The 26,286-nt window shown below is 31.5% G+C and overlaps 1 protein-coding gene across 3 annotated transcripts in view; it reads right to left on the minus strand.

Moving 5' to 3' along the window:
- The window catches only part of LOC124948857 (rho GTPase-activating protein 20-like), a 60,302-nt gene that overhangs the window by 31,207 nt on the left and 2,809 nt on the right, over nt 1–26,286 (minus strand). For 2 of the 3 annotated variants that reach the window (XM_047493096.1, XM_047493097.1), the window contains exons 2-5: nt 19,275–19,464; nt 18,731–18,915; nt 17,050–17,095; nt 16,713–16,885 (exon numbers count right to left, since the gene is read on the minus strand). In XM_047493096.1, the coding sequence (XP_047349052.1) occupies nt 16,713–16,885; nt 17,050–17,095; nt 18,731–18,915; nt 19,275–19,464 (594 nt within the window). Of the gene's footprint in view, nt 1–14,907; nt 16,034–16,712; nt 16,886–17,049; nt 17,096–18,730; nt 18,916–19,274; nt 19,465–26,286 lie in introns of those variants that run through there. The other variant, XM_047493098.1, reaches the window with a different exon arrangement.

Here is a 26,286-nt window from a genome sequence, read left to right on the forward strand (position 1 = left end):
TTTACATGCAATGTGCATGAGCACATTGTTATTAAATCTTGAAAAAAAAAAAATATATATATATATATATACATTAAATTTGATCATTGAAAAAACAAAAGAAACTATGTCGAGACTTATTCTTTACATTAACGTGGACATATTCTTTTCATAAAGAAAGAAAAAAGTAATTTTTCTATCATATTATATTAATTTTTCTACCATATTGTTTTAATTTTTCAATAATATGTTTACCGTTAAATAACTGAAGGATAGATATACTAAGCTTTGAGAAATACTATTCTAGAACTAAAATGTAATGATTTCTCATAATTTTCAAGACATTAGTACCGTAACATGGTCTCATTGTAACAATTATACCGAACGGTCATGTGTGAATGTATTCTCAGTGTTTACATTGTTTTTCTTACTTATCGATTCTTGTATATAACACTAACAATGAAAACGAAGTGTAATAAATAATATATATTGTTGATATTATCGTAATGCTTAACTTATTCAGAAAGGAACAAGCCTCTGAGTACAGAAATAAAACTAATTATTAATATTTATTTTTTATAATGAATCGTCTAAAACAAATTATATTGAAATTGCATAAGTCTTCCAACTTCCAATAAAAGAACAAATTATGTTAAATGTAATAGATTACGTAGAATATACCTGCTACAATAAAATTTTTTTTCAAAATTTTTAACAATAGAATATGTTTATTTGTCGATTAAGAAAATAAGACAAAATTTCATTGAGAATCATAAACATATTTTTGTCAAAGATCAAATCTTATACATTATTCGTAACAAATAACATATTGACTTCTAAATCAATTAATTTTCATTAATATTGATAGAGAATAATATCATTTTTAACATTCTTATTCAGTATATACAAAAAGGTTGTTCCAATGTATATGAACAAATCATTATAAAGAATTTTAAAAATTATTTACAAAATATATTTTGATTATATGGAATAATAAAAATATAAATAATTTAAAAACTAAGTCACATAATATAAGAAATAATTTCTTAACTCATAAAAATCCAGTTAAATTATGCTCACATTATAATTATCATGTTAAATATCTTTTGATAATGTTCTGCATTAAATGATTCACTATCACAACTTAATATTTCACATTTACAACTAAACTATACCTAAATAATTGAAATGAATTAGAAAAAGTTAACGAATTACTATCAATCTTAAGAATTTCAAATGAAATTTAAATTACAGTGTTAATTGGCATTATTTATATTTAATTAATATTAAGTAGTATATATATATATAATATGTATATAATCATTAAAGAAATGTTGAAGCTATCCTAACCAATGTATAACAGTAATAATAATAATATAAATAATAATAATAATAATAATAATAACAATAACAATAACAATAACAATAACAATAACAATAACAATAACAATAACAATAACAATAACAATAATAATAATAATAATAATAATAATAATAATAATAATAATAATAATAATAATAATAATAATAATAATAATAATAGTAGTAAAAATTACCGTAACACTTTTAATTTAAAATCATGTGTAGTGAGAATTTATGAAAGGAAACATGCAATGCAGCGATTTGTGAACGTGAACTGCAAGCTGCCTTTTTTCTTCCTCCTTCTCCTCCTTCTCCTCCTCCTCCTTCTCCTTTTCCTTCGTGTTCCTCTTCAAGATTGTTTCTTGCGGAGGAGTACAGGAGGAAGCGACAACAGGTAGCGCGTACTACATAATACATAAAGGGCAGTACACGTCGTAACCTACGCCGTAACCTACGCGAGCAAAGAAAAGACAAGAACATAGAGAGAAAGAGAGAGAGAGAGAGAGAGAGAGAGAGAGAGAAAGAGAGATAGAGAGAGAAAGAAAGAGAATGCAACAGGTGGAGGCAGTAATCGTGGCTTCTGTTCTATCGTGGGAAGGGAGAAGGGTCGAGTTTGTGCGAACGGAAAGCTTGTACGTACATCTGGAAAATCATGGAGGCAAGAGAATAATTACGTGTCTCGCAGGATTTAATTTTGAGTTGCTAAGCTGATAGCGAGTGTGAGATGATAATAAACTGTTGCGATCTTAAATATGTCTGAAATTATAGGGATAAGAGAAAAGTGTTTTCAACAAAAATCAATGTTTTTTTTCTTTTTCTTTTTCTTTTTCTTTCTTTCTTTCTTTTTTTTTTTTTTAATATTAATTTCATGTCGCATTTGAACAAAGTGTTTTACTTATTATCTAATTAATCTATTTATTGAACAAGTAGCAATAATAATAATCATAAAAATAATAATAATAATAATAATAATAATAATAATAATAATAATAATAATAATAATAATAATAGTTTATTAACACATAAACACAGATAATATGCTACCAGAAAGTAGGAGGTAAAAATATTATCTATTTCCGATCATCAACTTTTAAACATTGCCAAAATATGTTATTAAAGGAATATAGAGAAATCATTGATATACTCATACATATAAATATCAAATTTAAATATTCTTTTATATGAGCACAAATATTCCAATTACACAATATAATTTAACACAAGCATAAATTATACACAAGCAAACAAAAAGATCATATATCTCAATCTATCAAATCTTATTCATAGAACAATCAGATCATACAAGTAAAGAAGAAAAAGAATGATCTCAAAAGTCATTGTAGGAAAGACACGACCATAATTAGTGCTTATCATTTTTGAGAAAAAAAAAAAAACTCGTACGCAGACGTAATGAACTCTTTCTGAAGATTTAAGAGTTCATGATTATCATATAAAATATAATGATTAGAAATTAAAAAATATACATAATAATCTAATCTAATCTATCAATAATAATAATAATAATCTATCAATTAAATTGCAGAAAATTTTTCAGTAACTTTTACTTACGAAAAAATTCAAATATGTACATCACGTATGTACATCAAATAGTCGCCACGTTATGTACGTTAGAAATGAAAGAAGAGAGTTTTTTAAGGAAATGCAAAGGAAAGCAAATCATGTTACAAATATGGAACAGTCTGATTAGCTAGAAAGATCTATTTCAATTTAATTAAAATTGACATAGTACTGTGTAATTGAAATCTATGATATACACAATACGATTTGCAAAATATTATATACAGGATACGAGATACATAAATACAAAAGGTATTATTAATATAGATTACATACCATATATATATAAATATATATATATATATATATATATATATATACATACACATATGTAAATAACTGTTTTATCGCAATAATGTTCTTTATGACTGCTGAAGGACACCACGCTTGAAATGATTACAGCTTCAAATACGCACGAACAAAAATAAATAAATAAGTAAATAAATAAACAAGGACAAAAATTTATTGATGAATTCAATGGTTATCAGATGTTTATAAGAAAATGTTGACTGCATTATTGCAATTATACAGTTTGTTAAATTCGATGAAGTATTGATGTAAAGCTATACTATAGGTCCTCATTAAATTAGTATTAATTTTCTCTATAATTCTTGTTAACTTTAAAATATCGATTTCTATTTACAAAAAAAAAAAAGAATTGCTACGATTTCTATATCTTGAGAATAATATCCCCCTATGAAATAGATCCAATAAGATATTGTATTTCCTTTTAAAAACTTAGCAAGTTCTATTTTGAGGGTTTATTTATAAAACCAATAGAATTGGAGATATTTGCCTATATTGTTTAAAATGAGACATTGGATATATTCGATTGAAATGTACATATTCATCGAATATACTTGAAAGTATCATTTATATTTCTCAAAATAATTAGAAATAATTCGATTTTATCTCGTCTTCAAAACCCAAGTATTGCATTCCTTATTCTCATGAAAAAGTAATATTACTTATGAAATATTCGAAACTATTTAAATAATTGGAATTTGGAACTTACTTGGAATATACTTTATCCCTATTTCTATAATCCGTCCAACGTTCCAATCGAATCGTTAGAATAAGTAAATAAAACATTAGCTTCCTAAACACGTGATAGATGCAAAGGACTTGCATAGCTATCGGCTGGCGAACGATAACCAATTGTTAAATTCAGGAACGAATTTACATGAGGCCGGAAAATGTTACACTATCTAAAAATCGTGAATACGTTTCTATCCCAATTACGTGCGTTTGTTTAACTCGGTTGATTTGACTCTTTAGACGGTTTATAATTGGCTGTATTGTCGACATTATCGTTCGTTAAAAATTGAGCAGCTGTTAATGTAAAACTTTAATACTTTCAGATTTTAATGCCTTCTTTCTCTTGCTCGAAATTCTCTCGAACGTTGCAGTCTACTTTTTGGTGAATTCCTTTTTTTTTTCTCGTCGATTTATGAATACCCTCATTCTCTCACGAAACACTCTTCCATATTCTATACCGGTTTTACGTATAATCATTCAAATTAACATAGAATAATAACATTAAACGACACTAACGAGTAAACACACAGCAAATGAAACGAAACGAAACGAAATTGTGCATATATATTATGTACCTCACTATAATGATAAGAATAACAAGAAAGTGACAAGAAAACGAAAATGTAAAACGTGTTAGCCTTACTCCACTGACCCATCGATTGTGAGGAGTGCGATGACCAATACGCATGATACATTCTACCCTCACCCCTTTCCTTGGCCTGGTCGACTTATAATTCGGCAACTGTACGGCAGGAAAGTGAAACGAAATAGTGAAACGGGCCCGTCTTTACTCTATCCGTCTCACCAATGTCAGACACAAGAGTTAGACTTTCGTTTTATTTTTCGTTTTATTCGAATTTATATGAGGCAAACTCGCACTACCGTGCTTCAAGAAATTTCACTTTAAAAACTTTAGAAACCATTCAACAAACAGTGAATAAAGTTAATATTCGTACAAATAGAAAGTTATGCGCCTTCGTTTCTTCCAAGAAACCAAAGTTTGCCGCTCGATGTTTCGACCGTTTACTTAAACTATAACCTTTACTTTCTTTCTGTCTAACCTTATGACCAATGTTAGAGCTTTTTATATAGTTAATTAAATTTCATATACGATTAAATTATATATTATATAAAAGAAAAAATGTTTCTTTTGATATACGATAACTCATTTATCTTTCATACGAGAAAAAGGTAAAAGTTATGGAAAAATAGTTTTCATGTTTGATATAAAAAAAAAAAAAAAAAAAACACCGAGTATAACTAGAATATGCAAAAGCAATAACACGGACAGATTGCAAATACCGAAACGATCATTTATCAAAAATTAATATTTGAACATTATCTTATTACATAAAAAAAAATATACACACACAACTATACTATATGAATATAAATTTAAAATAATATTAGAAACTACGAATTACGAACTGTACCGGGATAGAATCATAATGGCTAATAAAACAATAAATTTCGATAGAGAACTACAATAATATCATATTAAACAGCGCAAATAAACAAAATATTTACTGAATACCATAGAATTGAAATCTATGAACTAGACAGATATCATCATGATATCGAAAACATTATAAATAATCCATTGTTGAATTATGTGCGATTTATGTTCGGGATCGTTATCCTGATAAAAATTGTAATCCTTCAAAACCTCAAATTTTTTGGCATTAATTAATTATTATTAATCATTTTTCCATATATTTAAATAAACATAAATTTATCCATAATTATCTCAATTATTTGTAAATTGTCTGTTCTCTTTGTGCTCATGGATCCCTATGCATTCAAGCATGCAACACCATTACGAACTTGACACCACCATTAACGCTCGCTTGTAAGTGGTCTTCATTTAATCCTCTTCCTGCTTTTCATCATACTTTTTTCTTTCCATTAGATACAAAAACATTTTATTTGCCCTCATCAGCGAATATAGTATTCTCCCAAAATGAAACTGGTTTGTCTGCATAATTTTTTGCAAACTTCCATCCCTTTTTTTCGAATGGTTTCACTGGAATACGTCTTACTTCTAACGTTATACATGAATGAAAATAACTTCAATGTAATGCTCATTTTGTATAATTTCTGGATAAACATCAGTTACAGTAATTTCTTTCAACATTTTTATCAATAGTTCTTACAGCGATACTCAGGATTTATTTTTATTTTTCTTGAAATAAAATAAAATCTTCAATAGTTCCCGTTGTTTCTCATAGAATTTATAAACCTTTTTTTACATCACCTTTCATTAAAACAGATAAACTATGTGTAAAATTGTAATAATTACGTATATCAAACCAATTTATCGGTTATTATGAAAATAATTATATTCGAATGTCACAGATAAAATCAAAGGATTCTATTTTTTTTTTTTTATAAAAAGAAAAAATAAATTATCACATTTCACAGACATATTTCACGATGACGATTGCATAAGCTGACGGTCGCACCTAGAAACTAATAAATCTTTTCGACCGAGTAGATATTATTATACACATTGCTTCTCCTATAGCGATAAAGTTTAACAAGGCATTCGTATTCCAAGATGACTAATTATTTCGCTCCGAATTCAATTATCACAAGACCCGTCTCGTTGAATAATTCAATACGAAGGAAAAGATTCGTACGGTCGTAGGCGTCGAGGTGAAACGACAGTAACGGCGACAAATCGATCGATCTGCAGATCACGTTGGTAATAGGGTTCCCTGGAACGCGAAGCACGAAAGCTAATTAATGGTAGATTCAAAGAGACCTCGCTTTCTTTTGGACCTGTTCAAAAATGCGAACGACGAATGTAATGCTCGATCAACGAACGAGAGAAGAGACGCAAAATTCACGAAAAATCACCAATGAACTGAACCGCTCTAACCGGTAACGGTTCTCTCTGACGCGAGCGACCAAATATTTCTTCCAGTAAATCCTGACTTCGTTAGAGATATGAGTAAGGTTTTTGGTCCATCGAAACCCATAATCGATAAACAAATATTTCCGTATCTCCGTCCATTACTTTCTCTCTCTCTCTCTCTCTCTCTCTCTCTCTTTCTCTATTTATGAAAAAGTTTAGCAAATCAATTATTATATCTTTTTTATTGAATAGAAGAAATCAACTAATAGGAAGATATTTATAATTTAAAGCATTTTCCATTATAGCAACAGATTTTTATTATTCCCTTTTTTTTTAGAATAAATATAAAAGAGTAAAAAGCGATTTATAAGCAATATATATATATATGTATATATATGCGTGCATGTATGCGTGCGTGTGTGTGTATGTGTGTGTGTAAAATATATTCTCATAATCTTTCCACTCTCTCGAAAATGGAACGGGAAAGTTGAGTAACATGCTCGATCGAGTTCAAGTACCAAATGCCTGAATAAAGTTAATACAAAGAAATGCAAAAAAATCGGACAGCAATGTACGTTCGAAGAATAAAAAGACATAGAATAGTATTGTTCACGCAGAACAACAATAGCTGTCTCTTCGACCGTATCGATATCAACTTGTTGATATATAGATAGATACTATATCGTTGGCGAAAGTAGTTTCCTCCGAAGCAAAGCGCGCATTGTGAAAACGACTAGTTAATCCTTAATGAATATAACAAAATGCTGAACAAAATTTATAGAAAGTCATACCTAGAATATACCTTTTGATATAGTATTATAAAATAGCATAAGATAAGATATTAATTGTTGTAAATTTAATTTAAAAAAGGATAAACGATGTTAAAGTTATGCAGATGCACTTAACATTGAAAATAACAGGAATTCTATCTATGTAATAGTATCTAGCATAGTATCTAAGATATTAAAGATTCAATGTTTCAATGAAATAATAAATAATCGTCATAAATTAAAGTTCTAACACTTTATAAAAGATAAAATCAATCTGACGATATAAAAATGTCGAAACGAACGATATATTCGAGAGAAATAAATTTTCCAGAAACGATTATTATCTTATAAGTATGTTAGAGACTTTCATTTGAGAGACCAATTATATCAATCATCTAGATTGATAGGTACGAAGATAGATATCCTTGTTAACTTTTTGTGTGTAAATAAAAAGTAACAATAAAAATAAAAATAAAAAAACAAAATATCCATAACATACGATTAACGTAAAACATATTAATACATATCAGATATGTCTATGACAACTTAAATAATTAATATAGATCTAAATAATTCGATAATAATTATTTTAATAATTATCACAGAGAAGTATTTTAAGAAATATTAAAATTATTTAATTAACGATTATATATTATTACGAAACCTATTATAATTATATAATTAATCTTGATTTAAACAATTTTTTTTTCTGCACGATATTTTTATCAAATCTATTTACCATAAAAATCATCCCTATATACACTCGTAGTTACAATAAAGAGCATACTTTCCCGCGAGAGGTTAGAGATCTATGCACGTACTATACATTATTACTACTAGTGAACTAATTAATTAACATCCGGATCTTGCGCATTCGTTGTACACGCAAACGCAATTTTTTCACATGTCTTGTCTGTCTATCTATTTCTCTTTCCCTTTCTCTCACGCGCGCGAGCGCGCTCCGAATTATTCATAAAAGGGCGTCTCTCGCGCTCGCGAACTCTAACTGTGGAAGTTTTCCCACAGTTCCGGTACGCGTACAGTATCGAAAGGATGTTTTCGCATCCTGTTCGTTGCCTCTTTCCGGTCTCTCTCTCTTTCACACAAACACTCACACAAATTCACTTTTTTGTTTGTGCTTTATAATATGTACACGCGAACCACGAAATAATCTCGTCCGCTTTTAAGTATCTTATGTACGATATACATACATATGCACGCGCGCGCGCGCGTACAAATACACACATACACATACACATACACAAAATCTTATTTCTAATGAAATCTTGTGAAAGAGCAAAAGTCGCCTCGATGGAGAGAGTGTAAGAGATTATCTCGAATTCATAAACTATCGATGATGGATATAATTCATTTAAGTTTAACAAATTGTCAGAAAATAGTTCAAACTTATTCATTACTTTTACTATTTTATTATTAATTTTGTTATAACTCTCTGGCACACATACACTTAGCGTCAAAATTTAATTAGGTATTAAAAATAAAATAATTTGAAGTTTAATTGATAGACAACATCTCATGGCATAATTAATTATCTTAAATCATAACGAGTAAAATTTTATATATATATATATATATATATATATATATATATTATCTAAAAGAATTATACAAGATGTACAATAAAAAGAAAAACTTGAACGATCTTATATTATATACGTTTATATTATATATTGTATACATAATATATAGTGCGCCCCATTTTGAACTATTAACTCGAAATTCATTATCCAAATATTCACACTTTCCTTATAGTTTTTGATAAAATACATTGATTTTAAATTATATGTACAAACAATTGCTATAATCTTCATATTCTCCTTATGTAATATGTATATATATTTAATCCTTTGCACAGACACACACACGCGCACACACTCATTTGGTTGTGTTACGAGGCCATGCGTGATTCAAGTTTCATTTACATTAGAATAAATGAAATGTACAAAAAAGAAAAAAGGAAAAAGAAATGAAAATAAATGAAATTCATAAACATTTATAATTTTTTTCTTTTCTTTTCCAAGTCAGTCATCAAAAATTCACTGCAACAGTGTTTTGGAGTGTTTTAATCGATCATTTAAAAAAATTTTTCAGGGTGCAAATTTAAAAAAAAAAAGAATAAGAATTTTGATAATACTTAAGTTTCCTGGCTTAGAAATCGTATGCGAAAAGGAGAAAGGATCGAGAGCAACGCGAATCAATTTCTTTTTTTCCAAAGGAATTTTACTCAGTGACCTTGGACGAGAATTTCATGTTCTATCTCATTGATTTTGCACAATTTAATCGTGGAGAAAAACTGATATGTAGTTGTCCTTGTCGTCGTAGTTGCCATCATTCTCGTTGTTATTTTCTTTTATACCTTACTCTCGACAGAATCGCGAGTAGCGAGCACCTGCAAAATTCGCGGTCACGCGTGAGGGAACCAAGCCTTTCTGGGAATCGTGAGAAAGAATTCGCGAGTGGACGAATGGAAGAGAAGACATTCGTTCGCAGTGCTCGCTCTCAACCACTGGGGTCATGAGTACTACATTCACAACCCTAATAAACTCTATGTGATGTTAACCATTCATTTCTAGAATTTCGAACAACAAAAAAGTTGCCTGTCCATTCAACAAAATATATGGACCGTGAGCTTATACATTAATGGTTCGACATAAAAAAAAACGTCAGTATAACAAGAATATTATAGTTCGGCCATATGAATGTAAGAAAAGGAAATTTTGATTTTAAAATAGATCAATTTCTTTGTAAATAAAAGAAATCGATTTTTCCAATAATGGCAGGTCGCATTAAATCTAATTGTAAAATTTATATGTGCATGCGTGTGCATATATGTGTGTGGTGTATAACTTTAGAATTTTGTAAGAAGGAATAGAGAATCCCTCCCTCCTTTTTTTTTCTTCCCTTTTAAATTCCAAACATGGAAAATCAATTTTATACAGATATGTCAGGTGTTATGTTCTAAAGCAGTGTTATAATGGTTAAAACCTTCTAGTCGAGTTTAGGTTTTAAAAAGATAAAAGATAAAATGCGACGAGATGAACACAGCCAAGATCATCCCATGCGGGGTTATACAAATCATTTCACGATCAACGACGAACCCGCAGATAGTGATGCCACGACGAGGACGACGACGACGCGAAAAAAAAAATTACTTTTTTCTCCGTTCCCCGCCACCTCCCCTCCTCTCCCCCTTTAGCTCCTCTTTTAAGAAATATAGTGAGTAGGAAAGAATCTGAGGGAAGGTCGAAGGTGCTCTCTAGATCTTCATTTCGTTGTGGCATAAATCACATACTCGAAGAAAAAGGATCCCTGAAAAAGATCAAGGGTGGTGGAGCTGGAAAAAAGATCTTTAAAAATTGAGAGAGATAGAGAGAGAGAGAGAGAGAGAGAGAGAGAGAGAGAGAGAGAAAGGGAGAGAAAGGGAGAAAGAAGAATATACGGGAAGAAAGAATGCAAGGACAAGGAGATGGAAAGGAGTGTGTCGCTCGTACAAGATTCGAGGTGAAGAACTGTCGAGAGAAAGAAACCCTCTCCACCCTTGCACCCGTAACATCCTAGCGGGTTCTCCATGCGTGCATTCGTGCGTGCATTCGTTCGTACATATATCCATGCACTCTGATATATACATATAACTGCGTAGGAACCCATTGGGGATCGAAGGAACGAATGTATACATATTTAGCATATACATTCGCATATCGTCCTAAAAGCCAAGCCTCTTTCTTGGAACGTCCAATACATGCGCCACATATATAAGATCTCTCTGCATCCTCTTAGAGACACCACCTTCGGAGCTACACAACACAACAGTCCCGATTTGACATTGTGATGCAAATCTCTAACGGATTCGAACGCAATTTCTTCTTTTCTATTTTATCCATGCGATTCTATTTTTATTACATACCAAATCAATTTACATGTCTACATTACATGTCAAATAATCTATACATAATGAGAACTTTATCACTTAATACCGTCTAACATTATATCGAAAATGGTGAAAATGGTTATTATATTTGGTAGGTCATATCTCATTGTGATATCGAAACGGTAGCTGCCTGATTCACCTCATTCTTGAAACGCGTGAATGATATTAAATGACATTTTTCCATTCTAAAAGAATTGATATTCAGGGATCTGTATATTGACTACTTAGATAATCTCTGAATATAAGTGTGAAAGAATTGTTAATGATAAAATCGAAAGAAAGTTTTTCAAACACATTTAAAAAAATTATCGAAATAGAAAAACGATATTTGAAGCATCTTCTATTAATTAAATGATACAAATGAACTATTAGTTGTTTTTTAACGTTTTACGAATAACTTTTAATAAAAGACAATTTGCCAGCTACGATAGTGTTGTTTACAGTTTTTATATTTCATGATGAAAAAAGAACGGAGAAGCAAAAAAAAAGAAAAGAAAAAGAAAAAGATAAAATAAAAATAAAATAATGAAGAAAGGAAAAAAAGAATAAAAGAAATGTTGTCAGTTTGGTGGATGATAAAAGAAAAGTGGTCGGTGACCAATGTTAGAGCTCGAATCATCCTCGAATCATCCACGTATGGATCCTTTTTTATGCTCTTGTTGAACATCTATGTATGCGGTATGTACGTGTATCCTCTCGGATTAATATTTGAATAAGACGCGTAGGTGCGACCTGGTCGAATCAACGACTATAGTCGAACGACAAAGACGAGAGACATCACGTACGACAGATTACGGCTCGTGGAGAGGAATCTCGTTTTACGAGCACTCATACGAATGTATAACTAATCGCGTTACAAGCCAATCCTTTTTTTTTTTTCTTTTCTTTTTCTTTTTCCTTTTCATCTTCCTCCCTTTCTTTATCTATCATTTATATTATGTACAATAAACGAATTTCCTCGTGTCTCTATGTAAGTAAAAGACAGAGAAGTACATATTATAAACCGAATAAAACGTTGCGTTTTTTTTCAACATTATATTACTTTTCTTAGATAAGAAAAAAAAAAAAAAAGAAAGAAAAATGAGTTTAGAAAACTTTTACTCTTATATCGCGTAAACACAACCCGCATGTGAATGCAATTCGAATAAGTTCAAATGTGATATGTATGCGTAAAAAGTATGATGCATCGAAGGTAACGGTCGTACGAATACGACGCGATCCGACTACCCGCTGACTCGGAACCCTATCGATCGACGATCCATCGATCGATCGATCGATCGATCGGTCGAGAGGAAATGAGAGAGAAAGAGAGAGAAAGAGAGAGACCATCTGGCACGGATAGTTGCAATATCATCACAGGATTTATCTACTACTGACTTGCTCTCTTAATCGGCATCGTGATATATGCAGCTACCACGTAGAAGTTGTTACATATACCAATTACAGCATCCCTAATTGAGATTAAGGTTAGCTTGAAAAACAAATTGAAAAGAGAAACTTTCAGTTTGTTAACTTATTGTTATCAAAACAATAAATAAATAAATTAATTAATTAATGAAATGAAATAAACTAAAATAAAATAAATAAAGTAATAATGAAAAGTTGATATAAATGAATTTGTATAGGCTTAACTAGCGAAATTATTTCTAATTGAGGGTATACTAACTCGAGTTCGATAGAAAGGCCTTGAGTACGGAAACTTTTTGCGCGTTTACATGCTTTTGCATGGAGGACGACTTGTGTTAAAACATGCGTACACCTAAATGTGTATTGAGCCTCGACTAAGATAAGATAATTCCAATAGGCTCACCGGGCTAACATGCATAAGGTGCGAGATAAAACTCGAGAAAAAGAAAAAAAGGAGAAAAAAGAGAAAAAGAAAGAGAGAGAGAGAGAGAGAGAGAGAGAGAGAGAGAGAGAGAGAGAGAGAGTGAGTAGATGTACGAAGAGAAAAGATGGTGGAGGATCGTTAAAAGATGATCGAGAGAAAGTCTCGTCAATCTTCGTCTTATCCAAGTTCTCTCGACAGAAAAAAAAAAGAAAAAAAAAGAAGGGTAAGAAAGAAAGAAAGATCGGTCTTCGATCTTTTTCGCGAGAATTGCCGGAAAGTAGATTACGATTGTGATTGATTATTTTGTTAACGATTACATCGGTCAATCTAACAATGAAGAAATTGTTAATGAAGCAATCATCTTTGAAATTAATTATCATTGGATAATAAGTATTCGTAAAGTAAAAGTTACGTTATATAATCTAGATTATAATATATATGTGAGTATGTGTGTGTATTGTTATATTCGCATTCCGCACGATTTTTGTTGCAAAAGTAAAACATAAACTTCGAGATTGGTGTTTATAGATACTTATATATACATACATACATATATACATATGTACATATATATATATATACACACACACCTACGCAAGTCGCATATCAATATGATATTAGATTAAATATTATTTCATTCCTTCAAAAAATACCAATAAAATTTTTTTTTTAATACATCAATTTTATTTATACTTCGATTTAATTTTATTAATACATCGATTGATCTGTCCTGCAAGTAATATATGTATATATATATAATGCGTGAAACGTTTTCTCCTACATTAAATGAGTTTAGTATGAAAGACTATTACTTTCAAATATATTTTCCAACTTTCTATTTTAGTTTCCGCAATATAATACGTTCATGGTTTTTTTTCCCCCTTGCATCGCATGTAATCACGTTTATTTCCCGTTAACATATAAATAAATAAATAAATAAATACACAGTTCATAACCTTTGCGCTTATCAATTTGCGTTAAATTTTATTTCAACGAGATTTAATCCACGAAACGGGATCATATGTTTGGTTATGGTCAACGTAACAATGTTTATAAACTAAGATCCATTGATTTTAAATTATTACATTCATGAAATTATTTTTTGTTCAATAAATTCTTGTATATGAATAAACATGCGTTTAATTTACACAATAATAATATAATAGTTATGTTAATTGAAATATAATTTCGACCAGTATTTTAACAACGTAAAAGAGGAAATACCACTGCAAAGGATTAAAGTAGATAAATGAGTCATATACTTTGCTAAAGGTCGGACCGACGAAACTTTCGTTTTTTTTCTCTCTCTCTCTCTCTCTTTCTCTCTCTTTCTCTCTCTCTCTCTCTCTCTTTCTCTCTTTCTCGAATAGATAGATTCCTTCGCAAACGTTTCCAGGAAGGTGCGGAAATTGTCGAGAAAAAGTCGCCACAATAAGTTTCCATGAATCGATATAATCGACTAAATAGAACGTCGAGATAGGATTTCGCGATGAAAAAAGTTGAATGGTAAAAAGAGAGTAGCTCAGAGAATCGCATTTCTCACCTCTTTCATACCGTCGAGCCTGCCGAGACTCTTGGTGCCACGGAGCGGTGGAAAGGCGACGTCCTGCCAGCCGACGGCGACGTCCCCCCCGCCTGAAAAGCCAACCGACTGTGCTCCAGCAGCAGCGCCGCTACCGGTCGGACCATCATTGTTGTTCAATCCTCTCGACCTGCTCTTGCTCTTACGCTTATCCAACAAATGTTTAGCTCTCGATTTCCTAGCCGGTGCAGCAGAATCGACATCCTCAGGATCACTCTGCACTTCCCACCTTGAAGGCGATTTAAAGCGACGTCTCGGACTTGTCGGTGAGGTCACGGGTGAGGTCAGCCTCTGCACGAGGCTACCGAACATGGTCATCGTTCGACCTTCGAGGACCTTGCTCGAGAATCCAAACGATCTTTCTCTCACACTCTCCCTCTCTTCCTCTGTCTCTCTCACTCTTTCTCTCTCTTTTTTTCTGTCTTTTTCTCTCTCTCTCTCTCTCTCTCTCTCTCTCTCTCTCTCGCCCCCTCTCTTGCTCTACCAATTACTACTCTCTATCCCTCTTTCTTTCTCTCTTTTTCTCTTTCTTCCGCTCTTCTTTTTTTTTCCTACTTGACTCTGTCAGAAAAGCAATGGAGGCATTTCAACGAGGACGATTATCTTATCCTCGAATGTTTTTCCGGTAGCACATCCATACCGTGTACCACACGTTGAAAGAACGACAAAACGTTCACACCAACACCAACATCATCTCACTCGAACGATTGTCGGCGACCTGTTGCGCACAAGACGACGCGTACACACGCGGAAATAAAACAGAAATAAAAATTGTATTCGATTTATATTTATTCAGCTTCGTATACTCTCTTATATGCGATAAATATTAATGCGAAAAAGAGAACTTCGAAAAGTTACGGTGGCGTATGTGAAGATCAAGAGAAGATTTCAAGTTATGGAAACAAAACACGAAAGAACCAACAAGTAACGTGGTCGGAGCCGAACTGCTCACGCAAACACTGCGCGCTACTCGACCGGTTGGCCTCGCTTAGCCGAACAATTCCGAATGTCGACGACTCTCGTCGACTGTCCCCGAATCGACCGTTCCTGAGCCGACCATTCCCGAGTACCCTTGATCTTCTCCGCCTCGTCCCGTCGTTACCATGGCGATCAGGACTTACTTCGCCTGGGGGTTTCGCGCTCACGCGCCAAACTTTTTGCGATTGCGTGCGCGTGCGCAAGTGAGGCTGTTACCCTCTCACATTCACGAGAAAAGATTCCTCTTTCAGTCAACGAATATCGATCTGGATACTTTCGACTTATCTAAATGATATAATTTTTTTATATTAATTTAATGCCACTTGTTTTTAACGATTGAAATCGAAAAATCATGATCTTTCATATCGATTAATTGCAAGAAAGTGAACTACGAGTTTTACAAGTTTTACTTTTACGAGTTTTATTTCTCAAACTCTGTAAGAAAGTTACAGTCTTCTAAACGAAGAGATGTGAAACGAAAGGAAGGGATTCTAAAATAAAAAAAGAAAAATAAAATTAACAGTTAAAATAGCAAAAAAAAAAATACATATTTGCGTCTTTGATCAACGAACAATGTAAATTTCATCAATGTGTTGTAAAACATTGATGCATTTCGTGTATCTTACCAGAATCAATCGTGCGATATATATTCCCATCATAAGGGTTTAATGTATTTCAATTACCAAGGTAAGGTTCGGATCATTTATTGAAAATTAAGAAATTTCGATAGTAATTCGGCTGATTAAATAAAATGCATCGTTAGTTTTATCGAAAGATTAATAACTCACCGGTAGAAGAAGCAAAGACAATGGCGAATGTCTCGCAGCAGCTTGTCTCAAAGTAAGAAAGTGTAGCAGTGTATCTTCAGAAGCTTTTAGTTCCTCCAAAGTTCTTCTAGCCTCACTGTAGCTCTCCAGATATTCCCAATAAGACTTCCAGAAAGAATTTGGAAATAAGTCACCTATTAACAAATTGAACGCTTTTAATATCATTTAATGAAATTGAGAGTAATAAATATCATATTAATTGATTATCTCTCTAAAATCTCTAAGATATCCTAAACGTTTATTCGGGTACGTATATACATGTATATACGATATACGCATCCACGTTTTATATACTTACTTTGTTTGAAAGTACTGGCATCCCAATTCTCAAGTACTCTGCATATCTGAAAAAAATAAAAATGTGTAGTAGAATTGGTTCTTAAAATACAATGACCAAGATATAAGTTTGGAAATCCATGTATAATACATGACGAGTCTGACGTTGAGTTAATGGAGCGTTATACAAGACAGTTTTGTCTACTTGTTGATTTTTTAAAAATTGAACGTTTTTATAAGTTAATGCAAAAAGATACATAAATACATAAATTAAAACTTACAAAAAAAAATGGAAATTAATATCTACATTAATTTGTAATTACTTAAGCAACAATAATGCCTTCTTAATACCTTAACCAATTACAGTGGCTATTTATGAAAATAATATATTATATATATTCTTACAACTGTCCTTATATCGTGTATTTTTAAATATAAATGTCGTCAACATTTTTGGATAATCGAAATAAAAAAATCTTTTCATTAAAAAAAAAAAAAAATTATACGTGTACAGATATTTTTTCTTTTTTCCTTTCTTTTCTAATTAAAATTTAAGTAATCAAAAAGTTAGTTATATATATATATATAGAATGTCTTGAGTAAAGTGTCGCCATCTCTCATATGAGCTGTGTATCTTTCAATATATCGTCGACGCGTCGATAAAAAGGAATCCATCGCGAGTGCGTTCAAAATTATGCAACTTCATACGGAAAATGCTCGTATGATAATAAAATAAAACGAAGATAAAACTAATAAGAAGATGAAATAGAAGAAAAATGGCAATCCGACGAAGTGTTTCTCGTTAATATCATTGAAAGTGTATCTATAAAATAAATTATATGCAAATTGCTTCGTCCATCAAATATTTTCATCGTTAGTATCAACACTAACAACTCGAAAACCTGTGTATGTTGCATATAATTTCTGCTTCCTTTATGTATCTTTGTTGTATGGATAGAGTCCTTGAAAGTGAGTGGATGTGCTATATATTATCACGATTATACTAACCGTTCTAAATAGCAACCGTAGTATAGTTCTTCTAAAAATATCTTATAAAGTACATACTTCGTTTCATAACGATTCGTATTATAATAACTTTGTAAATGGATGAACACGCATGTAATAAATACATTCTGCTGATAATTCTAAAATTGTAAATGTGTACGTACAATAAGAGGCTACAATAACGGCTGATGGAGGATAAACCTATTATTTTCTAGATTCCTCTTCCATATACATATCTTATGTATCTCATGGTGACATGAGTGACATAGAAAGATATTATTATGTTATAAATTGTATCAAAGATAACCAATAATTACCAAATTGAAAATGACGTCCTTTACGCGGTAACGTTCGCACTTGCTCGATTTAATATTTCTTGTGTTATCAGAATTATTCGCAAGATGGCTCGACAAACTCTTGGAGAGTTTTAAATGCGCAGTCAAAGCAATCAGGTCATTTATTTATTCATTCGATAATCATAATCTATTTCCGAATATTTTTCTTTGATATCTTTTTTCTCCAAATCAATCTGTATCTCATTTTCTTCTTTTTTTTTTTTCGTCGTACAAACAATATCTTTCTATGCTAGAACAACGCATATAAGATTTGGGATCGAGCCAAAAGGGTCACCGGCTTTTATCATCGTGTCGTAATAGCACGTCGACGAAATACAATAACGTAATACGAAGTTGGCTCACCCTTTGACAGTGTTCATTACTGACTCTTGAAAGATCGGCAAGTGGTTGGAAAATGACGTCGTGAAATTCGGGATAAGTTCGAGCGAGTGGTCGGGCGTAAAGTTCTTTCGCGCTACATAATGTCTCTCGATAGTCTTCCTCTGCGTGCAAAAGTTTCTCCGTTGCTCTATACCTTCGATCGATATCTGTAAAAATGCAATATTTTTCGATACTTTAGAATTATTGTCGATTATTATCTTGAATGAATAATAGATTCAATGAACCGAAAAAAAACAATTCCTACTTACGAATAGAGAGAAAGGAGGGGGAGAGGGGGAAGAGAGAGAAAAGATTAACAATTTTGTTTTAAACATATATATATATATATATATATATATATATATATATATATATATATATGTCGTATGCTTGAATATTATAGACAGATATCACAGTGAGTTCAAGAATGAAATACGTTGAGTTTATCGTATGGATATTTGAGAATCGATTTAATCGATCTTTAGGTACATTTCTTCATTTGAAAGACATTATCATCAATACTTACCACCTCGTGGATCGTATTGCCTTGCTGCATCTTCGATCAGCAAAATTTCTCCATGAAGAAGTGCCACATCGGCTGCAGGATCGATTTCGGCTCTCGAACCGGCGAGTAATAATCTTGGCTTGCATACTCGGTATTTTAAAAGAACGGGTGCAACCACAGGGGATATAGCTCCTGGAGATGAAGCAGATAACTGAAAAAAAAATAATGGATCAAAATACGTGTAAGCATATTGCTTAGAAAATTTATAAAAATTATAAACCTCAATTATTTTTGTAGAGATTTATATCCATTTAAAAATATTTGTTATAAATTATATTATATTAAAATAGAAAGATACAGAGAAAATCATACTTCCGTAAATTTAAGCTTACATCTTCCGCGATTTCTAAATATTTTTATTACGTGTATTAATCTGATCACTAACTAATTAATTACTAGTAATCAACTTTCTCTATCTTATAGCATATATTTTATATAATTTAATGATTTAATATATTTTTAAAATCCAAACCTAATCGTAATTTTTTACTTTTAATAAATATCAGTGTAAAAGAAATAATGCAACGTTTATTGCAAAGTCATTTGTACTGCTATCTTTATTAAAAATATATGAGGAATCAATATGGTCAATCTATTTAAAATTATTACAATCGATTATGATCTATCCATCTTATGGTTATTACCAATTTCATATCTCGACAAATGTATTATGCTATGTAAGAAAGATTAATATTTAATTATTGTTACATTTATAATTCACATAAACCGAATATCTTTCAAGCTTGATACAAAAGGTGGCGTGCCAAGATGGCGTGCCAAGATGGCGGCATATATCCAATTTAATTGCTGTTTGCATATTATGTTTCTCTTATAATATAATTTTTCTATTCCGAATTATAGACGTATCAATAATCAGCCATAATAAAATACATATTTAAAATTTTCGAGCGTACTTGTAAGCCTGTGAAATCCTTTTATAATGATTAATATGATTTTCTTCTATGTCTATCCTCAAGAGCTCTTGCATGCACTTGATCAAAGGAGATAAAGGAAGTGTTCACATACACTTTGCTTTTGTTATCAAATCAAAATCATAAAGTTGAATCTAAATTGCATAATTTTAGAATTGCACACACCTTTTTTATCTTTTCCCTTCATTCTATAATCTTCTTTATTATTTTCACGAAGCACTATTATTACATTAGCTTTTTCATAGTTATTTATCGTATACATTTTCTTTTAGATAGGATAAATACATCAAACGAAAATACGTTCGATAACGTAAGATAAACTAGAGAGGTTAGCAAAGAACGCTATTAGAAGTCTGCATTGTCTTCAATTGGACCCCTTTCTCCACGAACAGAATTCCCGAGTGTAATTAATCGTAACGTCGAAATAGCCGGTTGCTGCTCCTTTCGGCCGGACGAAATAGTCTTCCGCCTCGTGACAGAATGCCTCCGCTTTGATAGATGTAACGACGCTTCTCATTGTCTTGTAATGAGATTGGGAGCGACAGGATGCTGCTCTTACGTATACCCATCTAACGGACGCATACGAGGTAAATAATAAAAAATTCATAGAAGTTAGTTAATTCTCTTTTTATTATAGAATTTATACTAGTCTTTCCATCGAACGATGTAAATAATATAAAAGATGCATTCGAAGATCTGAACGATTGATTCTTATATAGAATCGTTCTCAAAAAGTAAATATATAAAAATAATTGAAGATCTTAAATAGACATATCCAATTTATGTTAAATGTTAAATGGTCAGCTATATACGATGAATCTCGCGATTCGTGAGAACAAACATGTATGATGAAAAATCGACATTCGGCGTGCGGAACGAAATGCACGCGATGCATTAAACATCCGACACGAAAACTATCCTTTCCAATCAGAAACAACCTCGTTAGGAATTCCTACGAAGCTGTGCTAAGAAAAACACGGTTCAATATCTTCGACAACATCGTCTCGATCGAAACGATTTATTGAGAAGATGCTCGTTGTTGTCTCGTATTAACTGCATATATAAGAATAATTGTATGTATTGTGTTCGTACAAAAAAAAAAAAATATTTTGGGAGTACTCGTAGAAAATTATTATCATAATGAAAAATGTCGTGATAAAAATTATTTTTCTTTCTTTTGAAAGCCAGCTCCTTTCATACGACTATTTAAATTATTTTCGACTCGTCAACATGGCTATCTTTTGATTATCCTTGGCTTATGATCGAAATGCTATTTAACACGAGAATTAGGAGCGAAATGACGTCGCCACGTCATCTTCCTCTGTGTTGTCTCTCGTCCACCTACTTTTCTCGACGATAGTAACGCCGACTCCCGAAACGGTTGCGAACCACGATTTAAAATCGCGATATAATGTGACGCTTCATAGCGATATAACCTTCGAGAAATCGTACGATATATTCTCCTAAGCTTTTCGACTGATGTCATCAACGATGAATATAAAAAACGCGTGGGTTCCCATGTCAGATTTCTACCTGTCCGTTCCTTACGATTTTCTCCTTCGTGATCGCATTAATGCTCGCCCCTACTTCAAAAAAAATGAAAAAGGAAAAAGAAATTACATTTCATAAACGCCACCTTATTTTCGTGACACACATTCTTATAAAATTAAATGACATTATTTAATGTTTTAAGCAACGTTTTTTATTTCTATAAAAATGTATAAAACAGCCTATAAATTAAAATGAAAAAAACTGATACAATAACGACAACGAAGAAAATCTGTCTCTTAAAATAAATAAATCTTTCGAATAATAGAGAAATTATACACCTATATATTTATAAATAAATTATTTGAGATGATTATTAATATTATTATTGATAGTTAATTATTTGATTACTATTATTAAGAAGCATTTTCCTTCTCCGCACGATCGATGAACATTAAACGCTCATGGCCTTGTAAAATGCGCCATTGATTTACATAAAAATCCGCCTACCGACTGTCGATAGTCGCACGACATAATACCACGTCCGATGCCAACGACGCAACACGATCCAGCATATTATCACTACGCTACGGAATACGGATTAAACAGAGTTAAGAGAATAGAATTGAAAGCAAGCGACTGCGCTTTCATGCGTGCCGTCCAAACGTAAACGCGAACGCAATGCGAACCAAATGCAAATTTCGAACGAACGAATCAATACATTCATTTATCAGTTTGAAAACTTGCAAAATAGCTACGAAATAATAAAAAAAAAAAAAAAAAAAATATCGTTTTCAATTTCATAAACCAAAGTTATATATCGTTTAATAACTTTTTACTTTACATTAGATTTTTTGTTTTTTATTTATTCTTTATATAGGAGGGAAGTGATTTAATGATTTAAATGACGATCTAACGAATAACCTTGATTTTTTGCGCTTTCAACGTAATTACGATTTTTTTTTTTTTTTTTTTTTTTTTTTTTTTACTAGAATTTTTTTCATCAGAAAATATAGGATTTCGACAAGAAATCTCTGGAAATGTTATCAACCTCTCTGCAATGATACGTTTTATATGGAAATAATAATTTTGACATTAATCTAAGTGGTCATTTTGAATTGGACGTCCTTGAAGAAAAAAAATTTTATTATTAGCTATCGAAGGACGTTTTCGATCGTTCGTCATTGTTAAACAATGCATCGATGCGTACGAAGATATGCGCATAGCTATCTGCTCTCTAAACCGTGTGCGGATGATACTTAACATATATATGCATATATGCATATATATATCTTGAGAAGTTGATTTTGATTTCGATAAATATATTCTAATGTAATTATAAGTATCGCCAAATCAAAATTTAACGAAGCCGACCGTCATTTTATATTATGACTTTTTAGATTACAAATCAATCAATTTTTCTATGCCTCATTGTATCGTAAAACATAGACTACTTAAAAAATCCCAAAAGCGGAAGAAGAAATTCGATTATTATGAGGAACAAAGTTGCCGTTTAAACAAACAACCTAATTGTTGTTACTTGATTGCAATTAACTTAAATTTTTCTTATCGTTTATCTATCGAATAGAATATAATAGAATCAAATCTATATCTGAACAATAAATTTATCCGCTCCTTGCCAGTCAAAATGTAACTTACATCGTATGAAAAAAAAATTATTCCTACGGTCTTTTAAAATTGAATAATTTCCAATTTATGGTATAGTGAGAGCGCAGGATAATCGAATAATGTATATAGAAAGGAGAGCGGTGGTATCGGAATTAGTAGATATCTACGATGACTCATTGTCGGCAGCACAGAACTCGCGACGTTCACGAATCGTAACCGCGTATCCTGTATCAGCAATACGTTAAGAAACATGGCGTAAGGTTACAACTTGCGGAGCGCGTATTTCGATATTGCACGGCGTGTTTCCATTACGGGAGACCGTAAGCTCGATAGCTCTTGAACCGAATATCAGTGGTATCGTATACATACTCGAAACTGCGGGTGGAGAAAGAGAAAAAGAAAAAGAGAGAGAGAGAGGGAGAGAGAGAGAGAGAGAGAGAGAGAGAGAGGAATGGCTTCGTCTCTCGGTAAGAGATTAACTATATACGTGATGGAAAATGCAACTAACTCGCGCAAAAAGCTCTACCAAGTACGTTACTCTCACAGGAATGTCTACGTATGTACATATGTCTCGAAAAGATGGCCGTATCGCGATCGAACACACGCGATCGAGCTACACGGAAAGAGTATTAGCATGAAGTACCGAGCAGCATTTCGTGGAAGAGGGCTAGGAAAGGTCACTCCTTAGAGAGTAAAACATGAGGTTGTATCGAGATACGCGTATTTCGTCTATAACTAATACTACATTCGAGAAATACATTTAAAATAAGAGTTATACGCTTATTCAGTTTTATATGCGAGCTTTCAATTTGTATATATTGAATTGGCCGATAATTCATGTATGTCGGAATTTTTAATTAAAAAAAAAAAAAATATATATATATTAAGAGTTGTTTATTTAAATATTAAAATATAAAAAATTTCGACATTATTCATTGGTTAATCCGATAACGTACGTATATATTAAATAAATCATTTATGTGTTAATTTTCAAATTGACTTTAATTAAATTAACTTTGTCAAATCAATCTTCGTGTAATAACAGATGATTCGTTTAAGAGAGATATTAATCCACATAGAATCACATTCTTATTCCATTTCAAACATAATGGCGATATTAACGATTGTGAACGTAATCACGAGTGCCTCGCCGAAGAATAAATCCATTTTTCTCGATCATTTGTTCAGTGTCATTTAAGTCATTTAAATTTCGAAGGATTTGACGAAACCTTATGTTTGAAACGGTAGTTGCTATTGCATAAGCAAATAACCGCGAAGGTACTGTAACTGGATCTTGACTATAGTTGTCTAGAATTTTACTCGTGTATATAATATATATATATATATATATATATGTACATATGAAACGTCATTTCAATCTCGGCCTTTGGAACTTTTCTTCAACATTGCACGCAACTGTCCGCAACACTTTTTCTCTCCTTCGACTTATCCCGTAGAGCTTGTTCATTTTAAATCTGTCAACCGAATCATTGAAATTGCATTATAGTACGACTGCAATCCAACACCGATACGATGATATGTTCCTTACGATATATATCATACATTGTATAATATATAATGCACGTTAATAGGTGACGTGCTTCAAAAGTGCCGTTTAAATACTCCTAACACGCACGACCAAAAAGGATAAGATATTTCTTTTATATGTATCACAACGATCGCGTTATCTTCGTAATTTCTTAATTGGCTTATATGGTTTTAAATGATGTGATGATGATATCCTATAGAGATAATATACCCAACGTACGATCAGTATATTATTAAATGACTTTAAATAGAATTCGTACACATCGACTAATTTTATTTCGAGCTTTATACATTTCCCATGGGTTTAAGAATAATATTTGCGACGACTACGCTCTGGTACGAGTCGTCACCTTTCTTCAAAGATGACGTAAGAACATCGGTGAAAGCTCTCTGCATGACTTCAATATCACCGCGAAACCGCTCCGTAAAACTCAATCAATACGTACGTATGTATGTATGTATATCCTGCTGTCTCTAGTTCTCCATAGATATAACATTAAATGCTATTTTTAATTGTTTTATTTTACAATTAATACCATTTTATCAAAATACTTCGTAATCAAATTAAACACGGATATTCAGGTTTTCTTTAATCATTATACATATGACCTCCTTCTCCCACCCCCTCCGATTGTTTTGCAATAATTATAATTATATTATAATCTTTCTTTTTATATAATTATAATTATAATCTTTCTTTTTTTTAAACAAACTACGATATATATATATATATATATATATATATATATTCGTGTACGTAACACGAACAAAAGTAAATAATATTGTTTAAAGAAGAAATTAAATATCGTTAAAATTTTTACATAAAAATAGGAGACAGTCATCGCGAAATAATCTATATCAGCTGATATAAAACGGAATGGGAATTTTTATTTTTGCCAAATTCGTTGGAAGAATACTTTCGAACTTTTTTGATAGAAGATCTAAAAGGTAAACATCGGTCACGTATTGATAATTTTTTTATAATGTTTTACTTTATATAAGAAACAATTATCTAAACCTACATCTTAATATTCTATAAAATGTAATATAACATACATATACGTATGATAAGAAAATAAAAACAAAACTAGATGGCAAATCGACGAGAAAAGAGAAAAAAAAATTACGAAGTTGCACGTACTAGCCAAGAAAAAAAAAAAGAAACCCTGTAAACAATTGCTTTCGCAAGAAATGGTGACAATACATATTAAGAAAATATAAATAGATATTACGATTAGGACTAATATTTTATAATCTTAATCTCACAAATATATTTTATATGAAATCTATAAAATCAAAGGGTTGTTACTCATGACTACGACGCTAAAGATTCTATCTTTTCAAAAATGATATCATTGCACATGTCTATGCCTTTA

The sequence above is a fragment of the Vespa velutina genome, chromosome 4 (assembly GCF_912470025.1).
Source record: "Vespa velutina chromosome 4, iVesVel2.1, whole genome shotgun sequence".
NCBI lineage: Eukaryota > Metazoa > Arthropoda > Insecta > Hymenoptera > Vespidae > Vespa > Vespa velutina.